Here is a 27,233-nt window from a genome sequence, read left to right on the forward strand (position 1 = left end):
ATTCTTAGTCTTTTTTGCCACTTGTGCCAGCTTTTTCGAAACATGTTGCAGGCATCAAATTCCAAATGAGCTAATATTTGCAAAAAAAACCCCCAAAGTTTTCCAGTTTGAACGTTAAGTATCTTGTCTTTGCAGTCTATTCAATTGAATATAAGTTGAAAAGGATTTGCAAATCATTGTATTCTGTTTTTATTTACCATTTACACAACGTGACAACTTCACTGTTTTTTTGTGACGAAGAAACACTCCTTTTACTCCGTTTACTTTGGGTTTCATGTCGATCGTTGCATTTATTTATATCATAATAGTTTATAATCTATTGATTGAGGCTTGCAAAGACAAATTCTTGTCAGCGAGCCTTCTTCTACTGTCACATGACTCTGTTTCACCAATGCAAAGTAAGTCTCAGTGATGTTGGACTCCATTTCGCCAATCAAACCGAGCCTGGCATTCTACCTGGCTAGGAATAACAAGCCGGCGGTTTAAAATAGAAACCTACCGGTACTTGTTTAACTAGTGTCAGAAGGTTCCTAAAATAAGACGCCAGCACATGCCGGCTGTTTGAGACTGCTGGTAAGCAGAAACCTCCTAAAAGAGTTGACTAAAATAGCAACCTTGGTCTATGTCTCTGATGACCCTAATAACCAGTGTCATTTAAATTAAAACATTACGTGACCAACAACACCAAAAAGCAGTGTTCATTTGTTGTTATCTTTTAGAACCGTAGCTTGGAAGTTACTAGCGCTTGCCTATTAGCATGTAGCATCGTCTTCTTCTACTGTATTTACATCCCCACATAGCTAAACAAGCCGAAATAACCACAATCACCCCCTAGTGTACGAAAAGAACACTGCGTATGGCCACCAGTCATGAAACTACGACTTCGCATGTAGCTGCGAAAATAGAAGTAGCTGAATTTAGTACATAGAAACATTCTGACCGTGAAACGTCACATCTTTAATGACTACTTTCAAACTCGTAAAAATAACATTTATATCATGTGCTGTCATCTGTGTCAGTAGAAATGTTCACATTCCAGCCTACAAGAATGCTTTGCACACGCACGCTCACATCAACTACAATCGTAGTCCGAGAACCATTCAAACATAGCGTAGCAAGAAGATAGAGAAAAAGAAGAAGCTTATCGACTACGGCGTCGGCACGGACTATAAAGGAGGACTCGTGCAAATGTTTTAGGACTTATGCAGATCCCAAATACAGATCAGCAGGTACCAGAAGGTAAGAAAAGTTGCTTTTGCATAATATTACGAAACAAAACGCCAGATAATATGTCTTACCTTATACACACACCATAATAATACTCCTATGTTGAAGCACAGTACAATCCATCAAGCGGTGCGGCTTCATAGCTTACCAAAGTCCTACTAAAACATTTTGATAGATTTTTGAGCGCCGTGTGTAATGTTCTATATTCTCAATGGAACATACAAAATGTTGGTGTTGTTTACTTGAGTCATATTGCAGTTTACACGTGTCTCTTATGTTTGACTGCCATCTACTTAGATCACTACACCATGTACCAAATAAAATAGCGTTGAGGTCGGTAAGCACAACCAAAACTATTCCGTACATTAGGTGCACCGGGTTATAAAGCGCACTGTCGAGTTTTGAGAAAAGAAAAAAAAAACATTTTAAGTGCGCCTTATAGTCTGGAAAATATGGTAATTTAAAAAATTGACTAACACCATGAAAATAAATATAAACTGTTTCTGGAATATTAGATCTTGTTTATCTGCTCAAGCTGCACAAGTGCACATGCATGCAATGATTGTATCCCACATCTGTCTTATTGTGCCATGGTCTGGGGACAGGCCACAAAACGTGTAGTGAAGCCTCTGTTGTCGTTATATAAACAAACACTAAAGATATTTGACCAGAAACCAATGATTTATGCAGATCCCAAATACGGATCAGCAGGTACCAGAAAGTAAAAAAAGTCGCTATTGCATAATATTGCGAAACAAAACGCCAGATAATATGTCTTACCTTATACACACACCATAATAATACTTCTATGTTGAAGCACAGTACAATCCATCAAGTGGTGTGGCTTCATAGCTTACCAAAGTCCTACTAAAACATTTTTGATAGATTTTTGAGCGCCGTGTGTAATTTTCTATATTTTCAATGGAACATATACAATTTTGGTGTTGTTTACTTGAGTCATATTGCAGACTACACGTGTCTCTTATGTTTGACTGCCATCTACAGGTCATAAAATAGCTTTGAGGTTGGTAAGCACAACCAAAACTATTCCGTACATTAGGCGGACCGGGTTATAAGTTAAAGTTAAAGTACCAATGATTGTCACACACACACTAGGTGTGGTGAAATTTGTCCTCTGCATTTGACCCATCTCCTTGTTCACCCACTGGGAGGTGAGGGGACCAGTGGGCGGCAGCGGTGCCGCGCCCGGGAATCATTTTTGGTGATTTAACCCCCAATTCCAACCCTTGATGCTGAGTGCCAAGCAGGGAGGTAATGGGTCCCATTTTTATCGTCTTTGGTATGACTCAGCCGGGGTTTGAACTCACAACCTACCGATCTCAGGGCGGACACTCTAACCACTAGGCCACTGAGTAGGTATAGTAAAATGTTGGTGTTGTTTACTTGAGTCATATTGCAGTCTACACATATCTTTTACGGGTGACTGCCATCTACTGGTCACACTTATCATTACACCGTGTACCAAATAAAACAGCTTCGAGGTCGGTAAGCACAACCAAAATGATTCCATACATGAGGCGCACTGTCGAGTTTTGACAAAATGAAAGGATTTTAAGTGCGACTTATAGTCCGAAAAATACGGTATACCAGGTCCAGCCACACTGGCTGACCTCCGTTACACTCACACCCCTAAACCCGACCCTCATCCGGGTCACGGCACCAACTGTAAACCCGCCTACTTTTTCTAATCCGCTCAAGACTCGAACCTGGGTCGTCCGGTATGAGAAACGAGCATACTTGCTACCGAGCTAAAAGCCTGTGCTTTCAACCCGGTAATCAGCACTGCTCTTAATGTGGTCCGGGAGTAAGATGTATATACAGTCGTGGTCAAAAGTTGACATACGCTTGTAAAGAACATAATGTCATGGCTTTCTTGAGTTTCCAATCATTTCTACAACTCTTATTTTTTTTGTGATAGAGTGATTGGAGCACATACTTGTTGGTCACAAAAAACATTCATGAAGTTTGCTTCTTTTATGAATTTATTATGGGTCTACTGAAAATGTGAGCAAATCTGTTGGGTCAAAAGTATACATACAGCAATGTTAATATTTGCTTACATGTCCCTTGGCAAGTTTCACTGCAATACGGCGCTTTTGGTAGCCATCCACAAGCTTCTGCTTGAATGTTTGACTACTCTTGACAACATTGGTGCAGCTCAGCTAAATTTGTTGATTTTCTGACATGGACTTGATTTCTTCAGCATTGTCCACACGTTTAAGTCAGGACTTTGGGAAGGCTATTCTAAAACCTTAATTCCAGCCTGATTTAGCCAGTCCTTTACCACTTTTGATGTGTGTTTAGGGTCATTGTCCTGTTGGAACACCCAACTGCTCTCAAGACCCAACCTCTGGGCTGATGATTTTAGGTTGTCCTGAAGAATTTGGAAGTAATCCTCCTTTTTCATTGTCCCATTTACTCTCTGTAAAGCACCAGTTCCATTGGCAGCAAAACAGGCCCAGAGCATAATACTACCACCACCATGCTTGACGGTAGGAATGGTGTTCCTGGGATTAAAGGCCTCACCTTTTCTCCTCCAAACATATTGCTGGGTATTGTGGCCAAACAGCTCCATTTTTGGTTCATCTGACCACAGAACTTTCCTCCAGAAGGTCTTATCTTTATGTGATGTCAGATGAAACAAACTTGGTTGTTTGGTTATCAAACAAAAAAAGGTTGGGTCTTGGGCGTAGTTGGGTGTTCCAACAGGACAATGACAAGGTTTCTCATTGTTATCCCATTGGGTTGAGTTTTTTCCTTGCCCTGATGTGGGATCTGAGGCGAGGATGTCGTTGTGGCTTCTGCAGCCCTTTGAGACACTCGTGATTTAGGGCTATATAAGTAAACATTGATTGATTGATTGATTGATGACCCCAAACACACGTCAGAAGTGGTAAAAGAATGGCGCCTTATTGCAGTGAAACTTGCCAAGGGACATGTAACCAAACGTTAACATTGCGGTATAGCTCGGTTGGAGTGGCCGTGCCAGCAACTTGAGGGTTCCAGGTTCGACCCCTGCTTCTGCCATCCTAGTCACTGCCGTTATGTCCTTGGGCAAGACACTTTACCCACCTTCTCCCAGTGCCACCCACATCGCTTTAAAGAAAATGTAACTTAAATATTGGGTTTCACTGTGAAAAGCGCTTTGAGTCACTAGAAAAAAGCGCTATGTAAATATAATTAACTTCACTATGTATACTTTTGGTCACATTTTCAGTAGATCCATAATAAATTCCTAAAAGAACCAAACTGTTTTTTTGTGACCGACAAGTATGTGCTCCAATCACTCCATCACAAAAAAATAAGAGTTGTAGAAATGATTGGAAACCCGAGACAGCCATGACATTATGTTCAAAGTACCAATAATAGATTAATAATAATAACATATTTTATTTGCGAAAACACACTTTACATTGAGTAAACAACCTCAACGTGCTACAGTGTATTAAAAAAATAAAAATAAAAAGATAATAAAAAAATAAAATAAAAATAAAATATAGAACAGCCAAATAGCTAGAACTAGTATGCAAAAATCTAAAAAAAAGTTTTTTTTAAAAAGAAGGGTTTTTACGCCTTTTTTAAAAGCATCCACAGTCTGTGGTGCCCTCAGGTGGTCAGGGATTGCGTTCCACAGACTGGGAGCAACTTCGTAACTTTGTCCTCGGAGGATAGAGGAGGTTAGCCTATCCGGAGCGGAGGTGTCGTGTGGAGGATTTGGGGGGTGAGCAGTTCTTTGAGGTAGAGGGGGGCATTACCATTGTCACACACACACACGAGGTGTGGCGAAATTATTCTCTGCATTTGACCCATCACCCTTGATCACCCCCTGGGAGGTGAGGGGAGCAGTGGGCAGCATTTTTGGTGATTTAACCCCCAATCCCAACCCTTAATGCTGAGTGCCAAGCAGGGAGGTAATGGGTCCCATTTTTATAGTCTTTGGTATGACTCGGGGTTTGAACTCACAACCTACCGATCTCAGGGCGGACACTCTCACCACTAGGTCACTGAGTAGGTGTGAACTTTTGACCACGACTGTACATGGTCCAGACACACTGGCTGGCCTCCGTTACAATTGCTTAATCGTAGCTGTCCTCAAAGGGAGCTCATCTTCCACCGGCTGATAGCCTTACTTTCTGTCCATATAGGTCAGCCCACCTCGCTTTCACGTCACAACGCGGCCAGACCGCAAAGCCCAGCGGCCAGAGGCGTTCAAAACCGTGTGACGCCCAAAAGCATGAACCCTATGATTTGACTTTGTTTAACAGGAGTATCAACAGCAGTGTCCCACATTGTGGCATTTATCATCATCATAGGTCCCCTTTAAGGTGCATGCCATCTTGTATTCTACCGTGTTTGTGCTGCAGTACCTTTTTGTCCACTCCACAGCGGCATCACCGAAGAGGATCTGCGTGCTGCCGGAGTGACAAACTCCTCTCATCGACGCAGGATCTTGGAGAACCTGCCCAGGAACTGGAACTGACACGCACAGATCAAAAAAACCAAAACATGGACAGGAATTCGGGCATCAATCCAGAAGTTTATTTTCAGCACTCGCAGTTTTTGTGGATCTTACAACATTTCAGGGATTTAGTCTTGACTTGGTGCCATTTTCACTTGTTTTCTTGAGGTAAGCTTGTTCATAGGCTGCTTTGCTACTTTCCCCCCCGTCCAGAGCTCTACCAGTTTTCCTTCCTGGGCAGGATCAAGAACTGTTGACTGGACTAAATCGGACGCGGATCCGTTTATGGATCATTCTGTGGATTTAACCACCTTGCAATGTGCAGTGGACCCTCGGATCTTGAAGTTTAACCTGAAGTTTCAAGGAAAATACGCCAAACTAAGGTATCAGGAGTGATAACCCAAAGAGAACACGTCCAATGGTGGTCTTTCTCTCAGGATTTTTGTAGTCACATCTAGGGTTATATTTTTTTCAGTCGACTGATTGTTGACTGTGCAAAATCTGTGGCACCGTTTTTGTTTTGTTTTGGTTTTTTATAGGGGAACATTATCACAATTTCAGAATGGTTAAAACCATTAAAAATCAGTTCCCAGTGGCTTATTATATTTTTCAAAGTTTTTTTCAAAATTTTACCCATCACGCAATATCCCTAAAAAGAGCTTCAAAGGGCCTGATTTTAACCACCCGTCCATTTTCCTGTGACGTCACATAGTGAAGCCAACACAAACAAACATGGCGGAAAGAACAGCAAGCTATAGCGACATTAGCTCGGATTCAGACTCGGATTTCAGCGGCTTAAGCGATTCAACAGATTACGCATGTATTGAAACGGATGGTTGTAGTGTGGAGGCAGGTAGCGAAAACGAAATTGAAGAAGAAACTGAAGCTATTGAGCCATATCGGTTTGAACCGTATGCAAGCGAAAACGACGAAAACGACACGACAGCCAGCGACACGGGAGAAAGCGAGGACAAATTTGGCGATCGCCTTCTAACCAACGATTGGTATGTGTTTGTTTGGCATTAAAGGAAACCAACAACTATGAACTAGGTTTACAGCATATGAAATACATTTGGCAACAACATGCACTTTGAGAGTGCAGACAGCCCAATTTTCATCAATAAATATATTCTGTAGACATACCCTCATCCGCGCTCTTTTCCTGAAAGCTGATCTGTCCAGTTTTGGAGTTGATGTCAGCAGGCCAGGGAAGCTAGGGTCGATAGGGGGTTTAGCTCGCTCGTCTGCGGGAACAAACTGCTGCCATTGCTTGCCGTGCTACCCAGGTCCTTTGTCCCTGAATTGCTCACACACTCCGGCAGATTCAATGGGGGTCTGGCGGCAGATTTCTTTGACTTTATCGTTGGAAATGCATCTGCTTTGAGTGTCGCAGGATATCCACACATTCTTGCCATCTCTGTCGTAGCATATCTTTCGTCGGTAAAGTGTGCGGAACAAACGTCCAAATGCTTGCCACTTTCGCATCTTTGGGCCACTGGTGCAACTTGAATCCGTCCCTGTTTGTGTTGTTGCACCCTCCGACAACACACCGACGAGGCATGATGTCTCCAAGGTACGGAAAACAGTCGAAAAAACGGAAAATAACAGAGCTGATTTGACTCGGTGTTTGAGAAAATGGCGGATTGCTTCCCGATGTGATGCCACGTTGTGACGTCATCGCTCCGAGAGCGAATAATAGAAAGTTGTTTAATTCGCCAAAATTCACCCATTTAGAGTTCGGAAATCGGTTAAAAAATAATATGGTCTTTTTTCTGCAACATCAAGGTATATATTGACGCTTACATAGGTCTGGTGATAATGTTCCCCTTTAAAGTACAGCTATTCCCGAATGACCAGATCTCATTTGCAACTTTTCTCACCTCAAAGAAAACCGCTAAAACCCTTAAACAAATAAACACAAAAAAGTTTCATAGGGCTGTCTTCAAATAGTCGAGGCCTCGAAAATTGAATTCGGAGGAGTCTACTTCAACTATCTATCTCGCAGTCAAATCCATTAAACCCATTAAACCCCTTCTTCCCTCTGCGGGAGGGAGTTGGAGTGAACTATCGTGTACAGCAGGTGTGTTGGGAGGAGGGTTGTCCCGATACCAATATTTTGGGACCGGTACCAAAATGTATTTCGATACTTTTCTAAATAAAGGGGACCACAAAAAATGGCATTATATGCTTTCTTTGAACAAAAAATCTTAGGGTACATTAAACATGTTTATAATTGCAATTTAGTCCTTAAATAAAATAGTGAACATACTAGACAACTTGTCTTTTAGTAGTAAGTAAACAAACAAAGACTCCTAATTAGTCTGCTGACGTATGCAGTAACATATTGTGTCATTTATCTACCTATTATTTTGTCAACATTATTAAGGACAAACTGTAAAAATTGATTATTAATCTATTTGTTCATTTACTGTTAATATCTGCTTATTCTCTGTATTAACATGTTCTATTTAGACTACTGTTAAAATGTAATAATCACTTATTCTTCTCTTGTTTGATACTTTACATTAGTTTTGGATGATACCACAAATTTGGGTATTGATCCGATACCAAGTAGCTACAGGATCATACGTTGGTCATATTCAAAGTCCTCATGTGTCCAGGAACATATTTACTGAGTTTATAAACATAGTATACATTTTTTTTAAACGAAAAAAAAGATTTTGTGCTGCTAAGAAATATCGATGTAATCATAGTAGTATCTACTAGACACACTCCTGTACTTGGTATCATTACAGTGGATGTCAGGTGTAGATCCACCCATGGCATTTGCTTACATTGTGACGCCGGTGAGCTATTGTATCCTCCTACGGTGTGTAGTGAAGCATGTTTAGCTATTCCTCGTTCAGCAGTGATAATAATACTTGTAAGAAACTTACTCTATTTGTCGCCATGGAGGCAAGGATTAGTGAGTTCAAATTAGCTAAAACACTGCCGACTGCGACTGGATGTTAGCCGCTAGCTAAAGCACCTCTCCCTGAGGGCGTTTCAGTTTTATAACTTCACCTTTATTTTTAGTTTTTAAGTCAAAATGCGTCCGTTCTCCCTTTTCTGTCTACACACTGTGTCTGCTTGTAAGTACTCTGTGTGTGTGCGCTGCCGAACATGCTCCTCTGCTCATAAAACTAGCAATGTAAACTAATGTAAAGTATCAAACAAGAGAAGAATAAGTGATTATTACGTTTTAACAGAAGTGTAGATAGAACATGTTAAAACAGAAAATAAGCGGATATTAACAGTAAATGAACAAGTAGATTAATAATGAATTTTTACAGTTTGTTCTTCATAATGGTAGGTAGATAAATGACACAATATGTTACTGCATATGTCTGCAGACTAATTAGGAGTCTTTGTTTGTTTACTTACTACTAAAAGACAAGTTGTCTAGTATGTTCACTATTTTATTTAAGGACAACATTGCAATAATAAACATATGTTTCAAGCCAATAATGCCATTTTTGTGGTGACCTTTATTTAGAAAAGTATCGGAAAATATCGAAATACATTTTGGTACCGGTACCAAGATTTTAAAGTTAAGTTAAAGTTAAAGTACCAATGATTGTCACACACACACTAAGTGTGGTGAAATTTGTCCTCTGCATTTGACCCATCTCCTTGTTCACCCCCTGGGAGGTGAGGAGAGCAGTGGGCAGCAGCGGTGCCACGCCCGGGAATCATTTTTGGTGATTTAACCCCCAATTTCGACCCTTGATGCTAAGTGCCAAGCAGGGAGGTAATGGGTCCCATTTTTACAGTCTTTGGTATGACTCGGCCGGGGTTTGAACTCACAACCTACTGATCTCAGGGCGTACACTCTAACCACTAGGCCACTGAGTAGGTCAAGATATTGGTATCGGGACAACCTTACCCCGTAGTCAGGTGAGGGGGTTCTGATCAATCATTTAGGAGATGGCCTGGCCTCTCTGATTGGTCAAAAGCCCCTCATGTGACTACAGGGCGCCATGTTGAACATGAACGCCGAAACCGAGTAGTCCATACTCTCTATACACGACTCTGCATCACATGACCTTATACTGACCCCTAGTGACCACTACTATCATCACAATCGCTTGATTTCTCTGTAGATTCGACTGATAGTCGACTGTGGGCGAAATCTTAGGACTCAGATTCGACTTTGAAAATCCTTAATAGAAGCCAACCCAAAAGTTTAGTCAAATGAGGTCCTGGGATCGGCCCCGCGTCTCGGAACATTCCCCCGACATACATATTGTACGCACGGGGTCTCGGTACTCAACTCGCCTTCTTCCCACAAGAGGGGGAGGAGTGAGATTCAAAGCGACCATTCTAAGACACCCTTAAAGATGACAAAACAAGCATTTTTGTTGTGGTACTCATCAGAGGTCAGGTTAACTGCACTTTTGAATGTCTTTAAAGGGGAACTGTGCTTTTTTGGGAATTTTGCCTATCGTTCACAACCATTATGAAACACATGACTATTTTTTTTAATGCATTCTAAATATTAAATAAATGCGATCAAAAGTCAGCTTACAATGGAGCCTTTGGGGGCCCTATAAATTCTCCCTATGAAGCCCTTACAAAACATCCAAACACTTCCATTGAGGTTCTATATACATGATGTAAGTATATATATGTATATATAGTAAGTACATAGGTAAGTATATGTATAGTAACGGGCACATTTATAATAACATTTAATATTTACCTATTTAGATCATATGCGGCGCATTAATTTCGGAAACGCATCACGATGTTTGCGTTTTTTCCATCACTTACTGTATAAAGTCTGCTGTCATTAGGATGCCGAATGCTAGGATGGTCATATATTCCCATTTAGATGAAGAATGTCTTATAATCCTCACAAAGAAACGTGTTGTCCTCGCCAGTTTTCGGGTCCAAAATAGCTGACAAAGTGTACCAACTTGTCGGAATACCTACTCAGACTTCTTCTGTCCAGGTGAGATGCATGATTTATGATCTAGAATAAACTTCCAGGGAGCAGGGAAGGAGCAGACCACTCGATGAGGTAAATATAGGGACACATGAAGTGATCAATGCGCCGCTATAAATAGTTTGTCTGCGTTAGCGCTTATAATAACAATATGACTAATAGTTGTTAATATTTAAGTCACCAAATGTCAATGGAGTATTGATAGCACTTTTTGTTATGGTTATTTATTGGGTTTTATGGGCAAAATAGTGGAGCTACTATTGATCCCGCTGTAAGCAGACTTGTATTTCGTGTCGTCCTCGCCAGTTTCGAGTCAAAAATGGCTGTCAAAGTGTACCAACTTGTCGGAATACCTACTCAGACTTCTTCTGTCCAGGTGAAATGCATGACTTATGATTGAAAATAAACTTCCAGGGAGCAGGAAAGGAGCAGACCACTCAATGAGGTAAACATAAGGACACATGAAGTGATCAATGCACCGCTATAAATAATTTGTCTGCTTTAGCACTTTTATGACTAATACTTGTTAATATTCAAGTCACCAAATGTAAATGGAGTATTGTTGGTGCTTTTTGAATGGTTATTTGTTAGATTTTGTTCGCAAAATAGTGGACTTACCATACATCCCGCTGTAAGCGGACTTTAATTTTGTGTCGTCCTCGCCAGTATCGGGTTCAAAATGGCTGTCAAAGTGTACCAACTTGTCGGAATACCTACTCAGACTTCTTCTGTCCAGGTGAGATGCATGATTTATGATCTAGAATAAACTTCCAGGGAGCGAGGAAGCAGCAGACCACTCAATTATGTAAACATAGGGACACATTAAGTGATAAATGTGACGCTATAAATAGTTTGTCTGCGTTAGCACTTATAATAACAATATAACTAATACTTGTTAATATTCAACTCACCAAATGTAAATGGAGTATTGTTGGCGCATTTTGAATGGTTATTTGTTGGATTTTATGGGCAAAATAGTGGACCTAGCATTGATCCCGCTGTAAGCAGACTTGTATTTCGTGTCGTCCTCGCCAGTTTCGAGTCCAAAATGGCTGTCAAAGTGTGCCAACTTGTCGGAATACCTACTCAGACTTCTTCTGTCCAGGAGAGATGCATGATTTATGATCTAGAATAAACTTCCAGGGAGCAGGGAAGGAGCAAACCACTCGATGAGGTAAGTATAGGGACACATGAAGTGATCAATGTGCCGCTATAAATAGTTTGTCTGCGTTAGCGCTTATAATAACAATTGTTACGGCTCAGGCTCCTGCCAACGCCGCTCATCCGTCTGTGCGCACCTCGGGACACGCCCACGGGTGCGCACATCCAGGGACGCGCCGCGCGCGTCCCCGCCCTGCAGCAGCCACCAGCTGCAATCACTCGCAGGCAATCTTCACACCTGGAACTGATGAGGGCGAGCTGGTTAAAAGACCAGTGGACCCTAGGATCGAGGCGGGAACTTAGCTTTCTCATGGTGTACATACCCTCCGTCGCCTGCGTCTCAATTTCCCCTGGATCTCCCTCTGGACTCCGACTGCTTCCTTCGTTCCTCGACCTCTTGCTCGCCCCTGGATTCTGACGCCTCGCTCTCGCCCCGGATCATCTGCCTGCCCCCTGGACTTCCGCGTATCTCGTTCAACACGTTGGTAACACTCACTTCAGTTAAATTCTACACATAGTCTTACACCATTCCCTTTTGTATTCTAGTTCACACTCCATTTCCTTAGTTTAGTAATATTGTTTATTATTATTTTTTTTTATATATATATATGTTGACTATAAAAAATAGTCATATATATATATATATGTTGACTATAAAAAATAATAATAAACAATATTACTAAACTAAGGAAATGGAGTGTGAACTAGAATACAAAAGGGAATGGTGTAAGACTATGTGTAGAATTTAACTGAAGTGAGTGTTACCAACGTGTTGAACGAGATACGCGGAAGTCCAGGGGGCAGGCAGATGATCCGGGGCGAGAGCGAGGCGTCAGAATCCAGGGGCGAGCAAGAGGTCGAGGAACGAAGGAAGCAGTCGGAGTCCAGAGGGAGATCCAGGGGAAATTGAGACGCAGGCGACGGAGGGTATGTACACCATGAGAAAGCTAAGTTCCCGCCTCGATCCTAGGGTCCACTGGTCTTTTAACCAGCTCGCCCTCATCAGTTCCAGGTGTGAAGATTGCCAGCGAGTGATTGCAGCTGGTGGCTGCTGCAGGGCGGGAACGTGCGCGGCGCGTCCCTGGATGTGCGCACTCGTGGGCGTGTCCCGAGGTGCGCACAGACGGATGAGCGGCGTTGGCAGGAGCCTGAGCCGTAACAACAATATGACTAATAGTTGTTAATATTTAAGTCACCAAATGTCAATGGAGTATTGATAGCACTTTTTGTTATGGTTATTTATTGGATTTTATGGGCAAAATAGTGGACCTACCATTAATCCCTCTGTAAGCAGACTTGCATTTCGTGTCGTCCTTGCCAGTTTCGTGGCCAAAATGGCTGTCAAAGTGTACTAACTTGTCGGAATACCTACTCAGACTTCTTCTGTCCAGGTGAGATGCATGAATATGATCTAGAATAAACTTCCAGGGAGCAGGGAAGGAGCAGACCACTCGATGAGGTAAATATAGGGACACATGAAGTGATCAATGCGCCGCTATAAATAGTTTGTCTGCGTTAGCGCTTATAATAACAATATGACTAATAGTTGTTAATATTTAAGTCACCAAATGTCAATGGAGTATTGATAGCACTTTTTGTTATGGTTATTTATTGGGTTTTATGGGCAAAATAGTGGAGCTACTATTGATCCCGCTGTAAGCAGACTTGTATTTCGTGTCGTCCTCGCCAGTTTCGAGTCAAAAATGGCTGTCAAAGTGTACCAACTTGTCGGAATACCTACTCAGACTTCTTCTGTCCAGGTGAGATGCATGATTTATGATTGAAAATAAACTTCCAGGGAGCAAGGAAGGAGCAGACCACTCAATGAGGTAAACATAGGGACACATGAAGTGATCAATGCACCGCTATAAATAATTTGTCTGCTTTAGTACTTTTATGACTAATACTTGTTAATATTCAAGTCACCAAATGTAAATGGAGTATTGTTGGTGCTTTTTGAATGGTTATTTGTTAGATTTTGTGCGCAAAATAGTGGACTTACCATATATCCCTCTGTAAGCAGACTTGCATTTCGTGTCGTCCTCGCCAGTTTCGTGGCCAAAATGGCTGTCAAAGTGTACCAACTTGTCGGAATACCTACTCAGACTTCTTCTGTCCAGGTGAGATGCATGATTTATGATTGAAAATAAACTTCCAGGGAGCAAGGAAGCAGCAGACCACTCGATTATGTAAACATAGGGACACGTGAAGTGATCAATGCGACCCTATATATAGTTTGTCTGCGTTAGCACTTTTAATAACAATATAACTAATATTTGTTAATATTCAAGTCACCAAATGTAAATTGAGTATTGTTGGCGGTTTTAGAATGAGTATTTATTTGGTTTTTATTGGGTTTTATGGGCAAAATAGTGGACCTACCATTGATCCCGCTGTAAGCAGACTTGTATTTCGTGTCGTCCTCGCCAGTTTCGAGTCAAAAATGGCTGTCAAAGTGTGCCAACTTGTCGGAATACCTACTCAGACTTCTTCTGTCCAGGTGAGATGCATGATTTATGATCTAGAATAAACTTACAGAGAGCGAGGAAGCAGCAGACCACTCAATGATGTAAACATAGGGACACAGGAAGTGATAAATGCGACACTATAAACAGTTTGTCTGCGTTAGCACTTATAATAACAATATGACTAATACTTGTTAATATTCAAGTCACCAAATGTAAATGGAGTATTGTTGACGCTTTTTGAATAGTTATTTGTTGGATTTTATGGGCAAAATAGTGGAGCTACTATTGATCCCGCTATAAGCAGACTTGTATTTCGTGTCGTCCTCGCCAGTTTCGAGTCCAAAATGGCTGTCAAAGTGTGCCAACTTGTCGGAATACCTACTCAGACTTCTTCTGTCCAGGTGAGATGCATGATTTATGATTGAAAATAAACTTAATGGAGTATTGTTGGCGGTTTTAGAATGATTATTTATTGGGTTTTATGGGCAAAATAGTGGACCTACCATTGATCCCGCTGTAAGCAGACTTGTATTTATTTTATTTAATATTTAAAATGCATTAACAAAAAATCCATCTGTCATGTCTCTCATAATGATTGTGAACAATTGGTAAAATTCCACAAAAGGTGCAGTTTGTCATTAAAAAGAAGATCTTTATTTGTACGAGTAGCTTCTTTGTGTCTTCCCAAAGACAAGTAACTATGCTGCGATGCAACTTAAAACACAATTTGGACAGTGTGCAATAGTTTTATCTTGGACTCGGACTAGATAAATTCTATTTACCCATTAGATGTCCAAACAAACCAAAGGTTGAACACTTCCTTGGAGTAATGGACTTCTGAGGGTCCACTGTAGTCACAACAGTAGCAGAAAACAATCACAGTGACTAATATCCGCAGGGCTTGTGTTTGTTCATTTTAACAACAACATTTTTGTGTTTAACCTCATTGTCAAACCGTAATGGGAACGCATCTTTTTCCTTATTTGTATTTTGTTAGCAGATGATGTGAATGTTCAATGTCCCTTCGATCCGTTTTCCAGTGACTCTTCAATGTGTATTATCTGAAGGCAGTTGTTTACTATCCACTTGCACTCTCCTACTGTGTACTTTCTGCTATCACTGAGCCTGGATCAGAGCTTGTATTCAATCCATACTGTACATACTGTATGTGGTCGGGAACCTTGTCTGTAAAGTTGATTTACCGCCTGCCACTCTTTCTATCATGTCACTTAATCAGCACTTATGTCATCCGTGTGTAATGTAAAGTGCATTAAGCCGACTCTCCGCTGTCACTGAGTAATCTCCTTCTGACTGGCAGGGCTAGGAAAAAAAAACGGGTTTATACTACAAACCCCAAAACCGGTGAAGTTGGCATGTTGTGTAAATGGTAAATTAAAACAGAATACAATGATTTGCAAATCCTTTTCAACCTATATTCAATTGAATAGACTGCAAAGACAAGATACTTAACGTTCGAACTGGAAAACGTTGTTATTTTTGGGCAAACATTAGCTCATTTGGGATTTGATGCCTGCAACATGTTTTAAAAAAGTTGTCACAAGTGGCAAAAAAGACTGAGAAAGTTGAGGAATGCTCATCAAACACTTATTTGGAACATTCCACAGGTGAACAGGCTAATTGGGAACAGGTGGGTGCCATGATTGGGTATAAAAGCAGCTTCCATGAAATGCTCAGTCATTCACAAACAAGGACGGGGCGAGGGTCACCACTTTGTCAACAAATGCGTGAGCAAATTGTCCAACAGTTTAAGAACAACAATTCTCAACCAGCTATTGCAAGGAATTTAGGGATTTCACCATCTACGGTCTGTAATATTGTCAAAAGGGTCAGAGAATCTGGAGAAATCACTGCACGTAAGCGATCCCTCAGGCGGTATTGCATCAAAAAGTGATATCAGTGTGTAAAGGATATCACCACATGGGCTCAGGAACACTTCAGAAAACCACTGTCAGTAACTACAGTTGGTCGCTTCATCTGTAAGTGCAAGTTAAAACTCTACTATGCAAAGCCAAAGCCATTTATCAACAACACCCAGAAACGCCGCCGACTTCTCTGGGCCCAAGCTCAACTAAGTTGGACTGATGCAAAGTGGAAAAGTGTTCTGTGGTCTGACAAGTTCACATTTCAAATTGTTTTTTGGAAACTGTGGACGTCGTGTCCTCTGGAACAAAGAGAAAAATAACCATCCGGATTGTTCTAGGCGCAAAGTTGAAAAGCCAGCATCTGTGATGGTATGGGGGTGTATTAGTGCCCAAGGCATGGGTAACTTACACATCTGTGAAGGCACCATTAATGCTGAAAGGTACATACAGGTTTTGGAGCAACATATGTTGCCATCCAAGCACCGTTATCATGGACGCCCCTGCTTATTTCAGCAAGACAATTCCAAGCCACGTGTTACAACAGCGTGGCTTCGTAGGAAAAGAGTGCGGGTACTAGACTGGCCTGCCTGTAGTCCAGACCTGTCTCCCATTGAAAATGTGTGGTGCATTATGAAGCCTAAAATAGCACAAGGGAGACCCCCGGACTGTTGAACAACTTAAGCTGTACATCAAGCAAGAATGAGAAAGAATTCCACCAGAAAAATTCCAAAATGTGTCTCCTCAGTTCCCAAACGTTTACTGAGTGTTGTTAAAAGGAAAGGCCATGTAACACAGTGGTAAAAATGCCCCCTGTGACAACTTTTTTGCAATGTGTTGCTGTCATTAAATTCTAAGTTAATGATTATTTGCAATTAAAAAAATGAGGTTTCTCAGTGTGAACATTAAATATCTTGTCTTTGCAGTCTATTCAATTGAATATAAGTTGAAAAGGATTTTAAAATCATTGTATTTTGTTTTTATTTACGAATTACACAACGGGCCAACTTCACTGGTTTTGGGTTTTGTATTTGAATGTGCAAAAGACACAACCGCCCTTCAGTCAAATCTGTATTCTAACAAATTTGGCGCAGGAATAATCCAACTTCAGGACATTTCCCAGGTGAAGTATGTGACCTGCGTCTGTGCACTGCTCAGTTACTCATTAAGGCTCAGCCAAACAATCTTGTCTGTTTACTGACCTCCGGGCTGCCTTATCGATGATGTCATCATCCGGACGGATGCTGAGGGTTTTTGGCAGCACTATACACTAAAAAGAGGAGCGTCGTTCATGTTTTTGTCGACCGAGGAAAAACAATGCCCCTTTTTTATATGACTCCCAGCTAACACAGTATAATTGGATATTTGTGCAAGCTCTTGGACTTCTTTTTAATCTTATTGCCTCTTAAAGTAAGTTTGTGGTAACTTATTAAGAGGATCCTATCGTCGTACATTTATGTCTTTATGATCACACTTTACTGTCTCATGACTTGAGAGCGATTTTTATAGTACTTACTCGCAGCAATGGTGGCTACAGTGCAGCTGTGCAAATACAAGATTTAACACCTTGACGGGCAGCTTTCATGGACCATTTTAATCCTATACATGCTGATGTTGGACTGGGGGGAAAGAACGCATCTCTAGAATGTAAGTCATGTTCTTACAAAACCCAAAAGCAGTGAAGTTGGCACGTTGTGTAAATGGTAAATAAAAAGAGAATACAATGATTTGCAAATCCTTTTCAACTTATATTCAATTGAATAGACTGCAAAGACAAGATTTTTAATGTTTTTTTTTTGTTTTACAAATAATCATTAACTTAGAATTTAATGGCAGCAACACATTGCAAAAAAGTTGGCACAGGGACATTTTTTTTTTACCACTGTGTTACATGGCCTTTCCTTTTAACAACACATTTTGAAGCTTTTCAGGTGGAATTAATTCCCATTCTTGCTTGATGTACAGCTTAAGTTGTTCAACAGTCCGGGGGTCTCCATTGTGCTATTTTAGGCTTCATAATGGACTACACATTTTTAATGGGAGACAGGTCTGGACTACAGGCAGGCCAGTCTAGTACCCGCACTCTTTTACTATGAAGCCATGCTGTTGTAACACGTGGCTTGGCATCGTCTTGCTGAAATAAGCAGGGGCGTCCATGATAACGTCGCTTGGATGGCAACATATGTTGCTCCAAAACCTGTATGTACCTTTCAGCATGAATGGTGCCTTCACAGATGTGTAAGTTACCCATGCCTTGGGCACTAATACACCCCCATACCATCACAGATGCTGGTTTTCCAACTTTGCGCCTATAACAATCCGGATGGTTCTTTTCCTCTTTCGTCCGGAGGACACGACGTCCATAGTTTCCAAAAACAATTTGAAATGTGGACTCGTCAGACCACAGAACCCTTTTCCACTTTGCATCAGTCCATCTTAGATGAGCTCTGGCCCAGCGAAGCCGACAGCATTTCTGGGTGTTGTTGATAAATGGCTTTGGTTTTGCATAGTAGAGTTTTAACTTGCACTTACAGATGTAGTAGCCAACTGTAGTTACTGACGGTGGTTTTCTGAAGTGTTCTTGAGCCCATGTGGTGATATCCTTTACACACTGATGTCGCTTTTTGATGCAGTACCGCCTGAGGGATCCAAGGTCACGGGCATTGCTGCTTACGTGCAGTGATCTCTCCAGATTCTCTGGACCGTAGATGGTGAAATCCCTAAATTCTAGCTCATTGAGAATTGTTGTTCTTAAACCGTTCGAAAATGTGCTCACGCATTTGTTGACAAAGTGGTGACCCTCGCCCCGTCCTTGTTTGTGAATGACTGAGCATTTCATGGACGATGCTTTTATACCCAATCATGGCACCCACCTGTTCCCAATTAGCCTGTTCCAAGTAAGTGTTTGATGAGCATTCCTCAACTTTCTCAGTCTTTTTTGCCACTTGTGCCAGCTTTTTTGAAACGCCAATTCCAAATGAGCTAATATTTGCAAAGAAAAATAACGTTTTCCAGTTTGAACATTGAATATCTCGTCTTTGCAGTCTATTCAATTGAATATAAATTGAAAAGGATTTGCAAATCATTGTATTCTGTTTTTATTTACCATTTACACAACGTGACAGCTTCACTGGTTTTGGGTTTTGTACTTGGTGCAGATTTTACACACAGCTGACTGAACGATCAACATATTTTGCAACATTGCGTGACGATTTACTTTCTTGAATAAGTTGAATAATCTTAGCCTTTGCTTCACCTCTCGTGTTGGAGCCATGATTCATGTCAATCCACATGCTGCAACAGCTCTCCGAGGTGTGAACGCTCCTTTCTAACTGCAGCCAATGACCAGATTTAGGAAATGAACATATAGAGAGGGTGATTCTGTCATGTATTCACCTCAAAATTGAGTCATCCTGTCATTGTTGTCTCTCTGCGTGATCTAAAAATGAAACCTGGTTTCTTTTGAGTGTGAGAGCGGCCCCGCCCCTAACTCTCCCAGGAGCGTGGGCGCGAGGTTGGCTCCCACCCCCAAATAACTTTGCAGCGTGTCTAATGTGCCGCAGGCCCCAGGCAGCACAGAAGGAGAAGAAGAACAAGCACGCGGCTCGGACCGAAGCGTCCAAGTGGTGGCAAAAGGCAAAAGAAAGGAGGGGAAAAAGCAGAGGAAACTAAGGTCGTGTTTGAGGGTCTGTGGTCCTGAAGTGGAGAGGACGTCGTGGGAATTGGGAGGACCACAACCACCCTGCAGGTACAACTTTACCACCACTGACTTGAAACACAATTGACAAGAAAATTGTGATTTTCTCAACACCAAACTTGTATTTACCATTTTTACTCCAAGGAAATAATGCTGAGTGTTGATGAAGTTCAAAATAGATGATATGGAGTGTAGGTCGCAGTGCATCACACCGGTGATCATCTATTATTTGGCACATTATTAGGCACGGTGCACAAATGTAGGAAATTAACTGTGTTACAAAAAAGATCAGTTATAATAATACATCATAAAAACACAAATATTGAAATTGAACAATTTGGTGCATTTGCAAACATGGAACATGATGCACAAAGCAAATTATAACCTGCTAGCCAAGAATGCACAACTATTCTTCTCAAGAGGAGAAATATAACCGTAGAGGAAAATGTCATTTAAAACATTTGTATGCACGTACAACACATAAAACCTTAAACATATCAGTATGTGGAATTAAATGATGGAATGGATTAAGCAAAGAAATCCAACAAAGCACCAAAATGATTCATTTAAAGAGACTGTTCAAGCTACAAAATACGCAGAACAAGAATTATTTATTTATTTTTTTTTTTTTAGATAAAGATTATTTATGTGTTTAATATTTGTTTACTTACAATGGTATAATGTTTATTTATTATTTACGTTAGGTCGGGAAAAAACAGAGGCTGTTTCATCCCCACGCGCCCGTTTCGCAGGCTTCCCTGCTCTTCAGGGGACTTTTATGAAATTTCACAGATTTCCCTGCTCTTTTTATAAAATCCCCTGAAGAGCAGGGAAACTTGTGAAATTTTGAATATAAAAAATCCCCTGAAGAGCAGGGATACCTGCAAAAAAGGCTTGTAGGGATGAAATAGCATCTGCGTATATATATATATATATATATATATATATATATATACATATATATATATATATATATTATATGTATGTATATATATATATATATATATATATATATATATATATATATATATATATATATGTATATGTATATATATATATATATATATATATATATATGCATATATATATATATATATATATATATATATATATATATATATATATATATATATATATATGTATATATATATATATATATATATATATGTATATATATATATATTGTATGTATATATAATGTATGTATATATATATATATATATATATATATATATATATATATATATATGTGTGTGTGTGTGTGTGTGTATTCACTGTTCTGTTAAAGAAAACAAGGACTTGGGATAAAATTGCAATGGTATGAAAAGGGGTAGGATTAAATAAGCTCAGCTTCTTCCTACTCCTTTTCAGGTGTGCTGTAATGAAACAACTGGAAATATGTGATGCATTACATTGTATTGTATGCATATTCCACATAAACTGAAACTGAAACTGAACTGAACTGTCTAAGGATGTCTAGTAGGTCACATTATTAGGGACAGTCTAAGGATGTCTAGTAGGTCACATTATTAGGGACAGTCTAAGGATGTCTAGTAGGTCACATTATTAGGGACAGTCTAAGGATGTCTAGTAGGTCACATTATTAGGCACAGTCTAAGGATGTCTAGTAGGTCACATTATTAGGGACAGTCTAAGGATGTCTAGTAGGTCACATTATTAGGGACAGTCTAAGGATGTCTAGTAGGTCACATTATTAGGGACAGTCTAAGGATGTCTAGTAGGCCACATTATTAGGCACAGTCTAAGGATGTCTAGTAGGTCACATTATTAGGGACAGTCCAAGGATGTCTAGTAGGTCACATTATTAGGGACAGTCTAAGGATGTCTAGTAGGTCACATTATTAGGGACAGTCTAAGGATGTCTAGTAGGTCACAATATTAGGGACAGTCTAAGGATGTCTAGTAGGTCACATTATTAGGGACAGTCTAAGGATGTCTAGTAGGTCACATTATTAGGGACAGTCTAAGGATGTCTAGTAGGTCACATTATTAGGGACAGTCCAAGGATGTCTAGTAGGTCACATTATTAGGGACAGTCCAAGGATGTCTAGTAGGTCACATTATTAGGCACAGTCTAAGGATGTCTAGTAGGTCACATTATTAGGCACAGTCTAAGGATGTCTAGTAGGTCACATTATTAGGGACAGTCTAAGGATGTCTAGTAGGTCACATTATTAGGCACAGTCTAAGGATGTCTAGTAGGTCACATTATTAGGGACAGTCCAAGGATGTCTAGTAGGTCACATTATTAGGGACAGTCCAAGGATGTCTAGTAGGTCACATTATTAGGGACAGTCTAAGGATGTCTAGTAGGTCACATTATTAGGGACAGTCTAAGGATGTCTAGTAGGTCACATTATTAGGGACAGTCTAAGGATGTCTAGTAGGTCACATTATTAGGGACAGTCTAAGGATGTCTAGTAGGTCACATTATTAGGGACAGTCTAAGGATGTCTAGTAGGTCACATTATTAGGGACAGTCTAAGGATGTCTAGTAGGTCACATTATTAGGGACAGTCCAAGGATGTCTAGTAGGTCACATTATTAGGGACAGTGTAAGGATGTCTAGTAGGTCACATTATTAGGGACAGTCTAAAGATGTCTAGTAGGTCACATTATTAGGCACAGTCTAAGGATGTCTAATAGGTCACATTATTAGGGACAGTCTTAGGATGTCTAGTAGGTCACATTATTAGGCACAGTCTAAGGATGTCTAGTAGGTCACATTATTAGGGACAGTCTAAGGATGTCTAATAGGTCACATTATTAGGGACAGTCTAAGGATGTCTAATAGGTCACATTATTAGGCACAGTCTAAGGATGTCTAGTAGGTCACATTATTAGGGACAGTCTAAGGATGTCTAGTAGGTCACATTATTAGGGACAGTCTAAGGATGTCTAGTAGGCCACATTATTAGGGACAGTCCAAGGATGTCTAGTAGGTCACATTATTAGGGACAGTCTAAGGATGTCTAGTAGGTCACATTATTAGGGACAGTCTAAGGATGTCTAGTAGGTCACATTATTAGGCACAGTCTAAGGATGTCTAGTAGGTCACATTATTAGGCACAGTCTAAGGATGTCTAGTAGGTCACATTATTAGGGACAGTCCAAGGATGTCTAGTAGGTCACATTATTAGGGACAGTCTAAGGATGTCTAGTAGGCCACATTATTAGGGACAGTCCAAGGATGTCTAGTAGGTCACATTATTAGGGACAGTCTAAGGATGTCTAGTAGGCCACATTATTAGGCACAGTCTAAGGATGTCTAGTAGGTCACATTATTAGGCACAGTCTAAGGATGTCTAGTAGGTCACATTATTAGGCACAGTCTAAGGATGTCTAGTAGGTCACATTATTAGGGACAGTCCAAGGATGTCTAGTAGGTCACATTATTAGGGACAGTCTAAGGATGTCTAGTAGGTCACATTATTAGGGACAGTCTAAGGATGTCTAGTAGGTCACATTATTAGGGACAGTGTAAGGATGTCTAGTAGGTCACATTATTAGGGACAGTCTAAGGATGTCTAGTAGGTCACATTATTAGGCACAGTCTAAGGATGTCTAGTAGGTCACATTATTAGGCACAGTCTAAGGATGTCTAGTAGGTCACATTATTAGGCACAGTCTAAGGATGTCTAGTAGGTCACATTATTAGGGACAGTCCAAGGATGTCTAGTAGGTCACATTATTAGGGACAGTCTAAGGATGTCTAGTAGGTCACATTATTAGGGACAGTCTAAGGATGTCTAGTAGGTCACATTATTAGGGACAGTCTAAGGATGTCTAGTAGGTCACATTATTAGGGACAGTCTAAGGATGTCTAGTAGGTCACATTATTAGGGACAGTGTAAGGATGTCTAGTAGGTCACATTATTAGGGACAGTCCAAGGATGTCTAGTAGGTCACATTATTAGGGACAGTGTAAGGATGTCTAGTAGGTCACATTATTAGGCACAGTCTAAGGATGTCTAGTAGGCCACATTATTAGGAACAGTCTAAGGATGTCGAACAGAATAATGAAACATTTGAGAAGATGGATCATTTCGTGTTTCAGAGAAGTGCTGACATGACAAAGTTGATCATTTTGCAGCGCTGCATCATACACAGCAAAATTGGAGCCCTATGCAGAATTGTATTCCATTTTTAATCAAACTTGACAAATATTTTGTACTAAAAGTAAAGGAAACAAAATGTTCAGTATTTGTGTGGTTGTGTGTGCAAAACAACAAATTCAACATACTGGATAAGGTGCCCTTAAAATCCTTTTTTTCCTCAAAACTCGACAGTGCGCCTTACAACCCGGTGCGCCTAATGTGCGGGATCATTCTGGTTTTGCTTACCGACTTCGAAGCTATTTTATTTGGTACATGGTGAATCGATAAGTGTGACCAGTAGATGGCAGTCACACATAAGAGATACGTGCAGACTACATTATGATGGCAATATTACTCAAGTAAACAACACCAACATTTTATATGTTCCATTGAAAATATAGAACATTACACACGGCGCTCAAAAATCTATCAAAATGTTTTTAGTAGGACTTTGGTAAGCTCTGAAGTCGCACCGCTTGATGGATTGTACTGTGCTTCAACATAGGAGTATTATTATGGTGTGTGTATAAGGTAAGACATTATCTGGCGTTTCGTTTCACAATATTATGCAAAAGTAATTTTTCTTTCCTTCTGGTGCTGCTGATCTGTATTTGGGATCTGCATAAATCCTGAAAATTTGCGCGAGTCCGCCTTTAGTCCGTGCGGTTGCCGTAGTAGATAAGCTTCTTCTTTTTCTCTATCTTCTTGTTATGTGACATTCATCCTCCGCTGTTATCATATCTAATATAAAGTAGTGTAAAGTTCTTACTTATATCTGTCAGTAAACTCGCCATGAAAGCTCTAAAACATACCGGTGTAGTGAGTTTACATTATCCACCCAAGGAACTTTAGCTATTAGAGAGTTCCGGTCGGACGGTTTTTGATGGTTTTAGACCACAAGGAAGTCTTTTACATTGAGAAAAAAAATCATAATATGACTTCTTTAATGCACCTTTTGTATAAAAAAAGACCTGAATAGACCCGCTCATTGGCAGTGCACCTTATAGTGCGCCCTATGGTCCGGAAAATACAGTACATTTTTTATCAAACTTGATACTAAAATTATACGAAAAAAATTGTTCAGTATTTTTTTGTGTTTGTGCAAAACATAAAATTCAACATAATCAAAACATAAATCCGCAGCCGGGATTCAATTCCAGTGAAAATGATGACCAAGCCACCACCAACAATGAATAAAGCCGGTGGGACATTTGCCATTATATTGTTTCTAGTGACAGAGCAGGAAGGGGCTAGGAATACATTTGACGCATACACTGCAAGTTATTATGTAACTTTTTGTTTCCGGAAATTTCCCTAATTTTAAAAACATTTCACCTGTTTTTTAGTCTTTGATTATACGTCATGATCTTCATCTTAGTATTAATAATTATATTTTTAAAATGTTAAAATTGAGAAAATAACTGTTCAAATAAGATATTTGAGTTTTCCTCATATAAAAAAAGTTTAAAGGTTAAAAAAATTGTAAGTTGAATAATGCTTGTTTTCAGAATAAAATACGTCTTCAGTGTTTCCCACACATTCATTTATTTGTGGCGGCCCGCCACGAAAGAATTACGTCCGCCACAAATGGATTTTTCGGCTTTTGACTCGCTCGACCGCTCATAAAAGCAATGGGACTGTCCGTGAATGTTGCTTGTAGTTACAACTCCGGTGCAGTAGGTGGCGGTAGCCTACTATGCATTGTAACTCCGCCAATAGCACTTAATTCACCTGGTGGGCCAGAAGAAGAAGAAGAGGGACGGACGGACGTACGGACGGGATCTAAATACGAGGGTAATATAAGTTATAGGTAGATAGGTTATAGCTGCATCGGTCGCGGCTCGTCATATATTTAACGTTAATCCGCGATTTCACCGAGCGTTTCACTGACGGTGAGCAGCCTGACGCTGCTTCATTAACACCGCCGCTGTTTGACTCGGGGGCCGGGGCAGACGCACGTAGTAACAGTCACGTGTTTTCATACCGACGAGCTAACGTGTCCAGGTTATAACCCTGTTGTCAATAAACACACGTGGACTGAAGCTAAATTGTCCACTGTCCACTGCAGCATGTGAATGCAATGAAAATAATAAAATCCGAGCCAACCAGCTGTTAAAATGTTGTCCAGGTTAATGTTTTGGCCATGAAAGGCCCTTCATTTCAAGATTTCAACTGTGATCGGGCTTTAAACAGGTGGCTGACCTGTTCAGATGAGTGTAACTGCTACTGGTCAAATAATGTGAAATAGCATTTAATTTTACATGTATGCAATGCCATTTAAATGTAATTATAGATAATAATAATAATAATAATAATAATAATAATAAATACTGTGTAGTGTTGTAAATAGTCAACGGGAAGAATTTTAGTAAGATATAAGCCATGAGCACTACACAGCCAGAAAAAAACCTAGGCAGGACAAGTAAAAATATTGGGGCAAGTAGATTTGAGAAGTCGGGCAAGTAGAAAAAAACCTTAATGTTGAACCCTGCATGTGTTGAGCTGCTGCCGCTTAAGGTTAGATGGCACTGTACATAGCGTTTCTGCTCGTTAGTAATAAATTCTAATGTTGGATGTTCACTCCTTCACACAGATGAGTATAGAAAAATATTTTCAACGGCCGAAAAGGGCTCGACTTGGAGAGGAGGTAGGCCTACAGTCCGGACCACAGGTGCGACCTGTTCAGCAGCAGCAGGAGGAGGAGGAGGAGGTTGACTGACTGTGGCAGGACAGCTCTGCCTCTGTTTCACTTCATGTTGCTGGTAAATAATATGGTTGTAGTAGTAGGCTAAAGTTAAATTATTTAGTATTCACTAATTAAAGGGGCAGAGCTTTAAGAGACATTTTAGCTTTTATATTTTATAAGATATATTTTTTGTAAGAACCACAATTAATAAATATATTTCAGTGAATCACTAATTGTTCAAATCTGTATATAAATATGTACATAAAATGTTGTAATTATATTCCAACTCCGCGTTCTTCTTGGTCATCGGCGCTGCTGCCGCCACCCCCCGACCACACCACCACAAATAGATGCCTGTCCTGTGGGAAACACTGGTCTTAATTTAGGATGCCTTATCTAACTGCACAGACAGATACTTCCACTAGTTTATAGTATTTTTTCCCCAAAAATTGTTTTTCTTTATTTTATACATTTTATCAGCTCTTTTTTTGCAGCGATCATACTGTTTCTAATATGTTGGCCCTCTCATGTAGCTAATTAAAAAAATCTACTTGAACGTGACCAATGT

General features: G+C 40.2%; 2 protein-coding genes across 4 annotated transcripts in view; both read left to right on the top strand.

Annotated features, from left to right (window-relative positions):
* inppl1b (inositol polyphosphate phosphatase-like 1b) overlaps positions 1 to 6,460 on the top strand; it is a 148,134-nt gene extending 141,674 nt beyond the window's left edge. Inside the window, exon 28 of the mRNA XM_061930597.2 lies at positions 5,635 to 6,460. Within this exon, the coding sequence (XP_061786581.1) occupies positions 5,635 to 5,728 (94 nt within the window). The 3' untranslated portion in view covers positions 5,729 to 6,460. The remainder of the gene's footprint in view (positions 1 to 5,634) is intronic.
* The window catches only part of LOC133577067 (P2Y purinoceptor 4-like), a 28,861-nt gene continuing 5,655 nt past the window's right edge, over positions 4,028 to 27,233 (top strand). Inside the window, exons 1-2 of one of the 3 annotated variants that reach the window (XM_061930599.2) lie at positions 4,028 to 5,875; positions 19,728 to 19,912. The gene's annotated coding sequence lies outside the window, so the exon portion shown is untranslated. Of the gene's footprint in view, positions 5,876 to 17,221; positions 17,812 to 19,727; positions 19,913 to 27,233 lie in introns of those variants that run through there. The other 2 variants (XM_061930598.1, XM_061930600.1) reach the window with 2 other exon arrangements.

Source organism: Nerophis lumbriciformis, linkage group LG36, assembly GCF_033978685.3.
Source record: "Nerophis lumbriciformis linkage group LG36, RoL_Nlum_v2.1, whole genome shotgun sequence".
Classification (NCBI taxonomy): Eukaryota; Metazoa; Chordata; class Actinopteri; order Syngnathiformes; family Syngnathidae; genus Nerophis; species Nerophis lumbriciformis.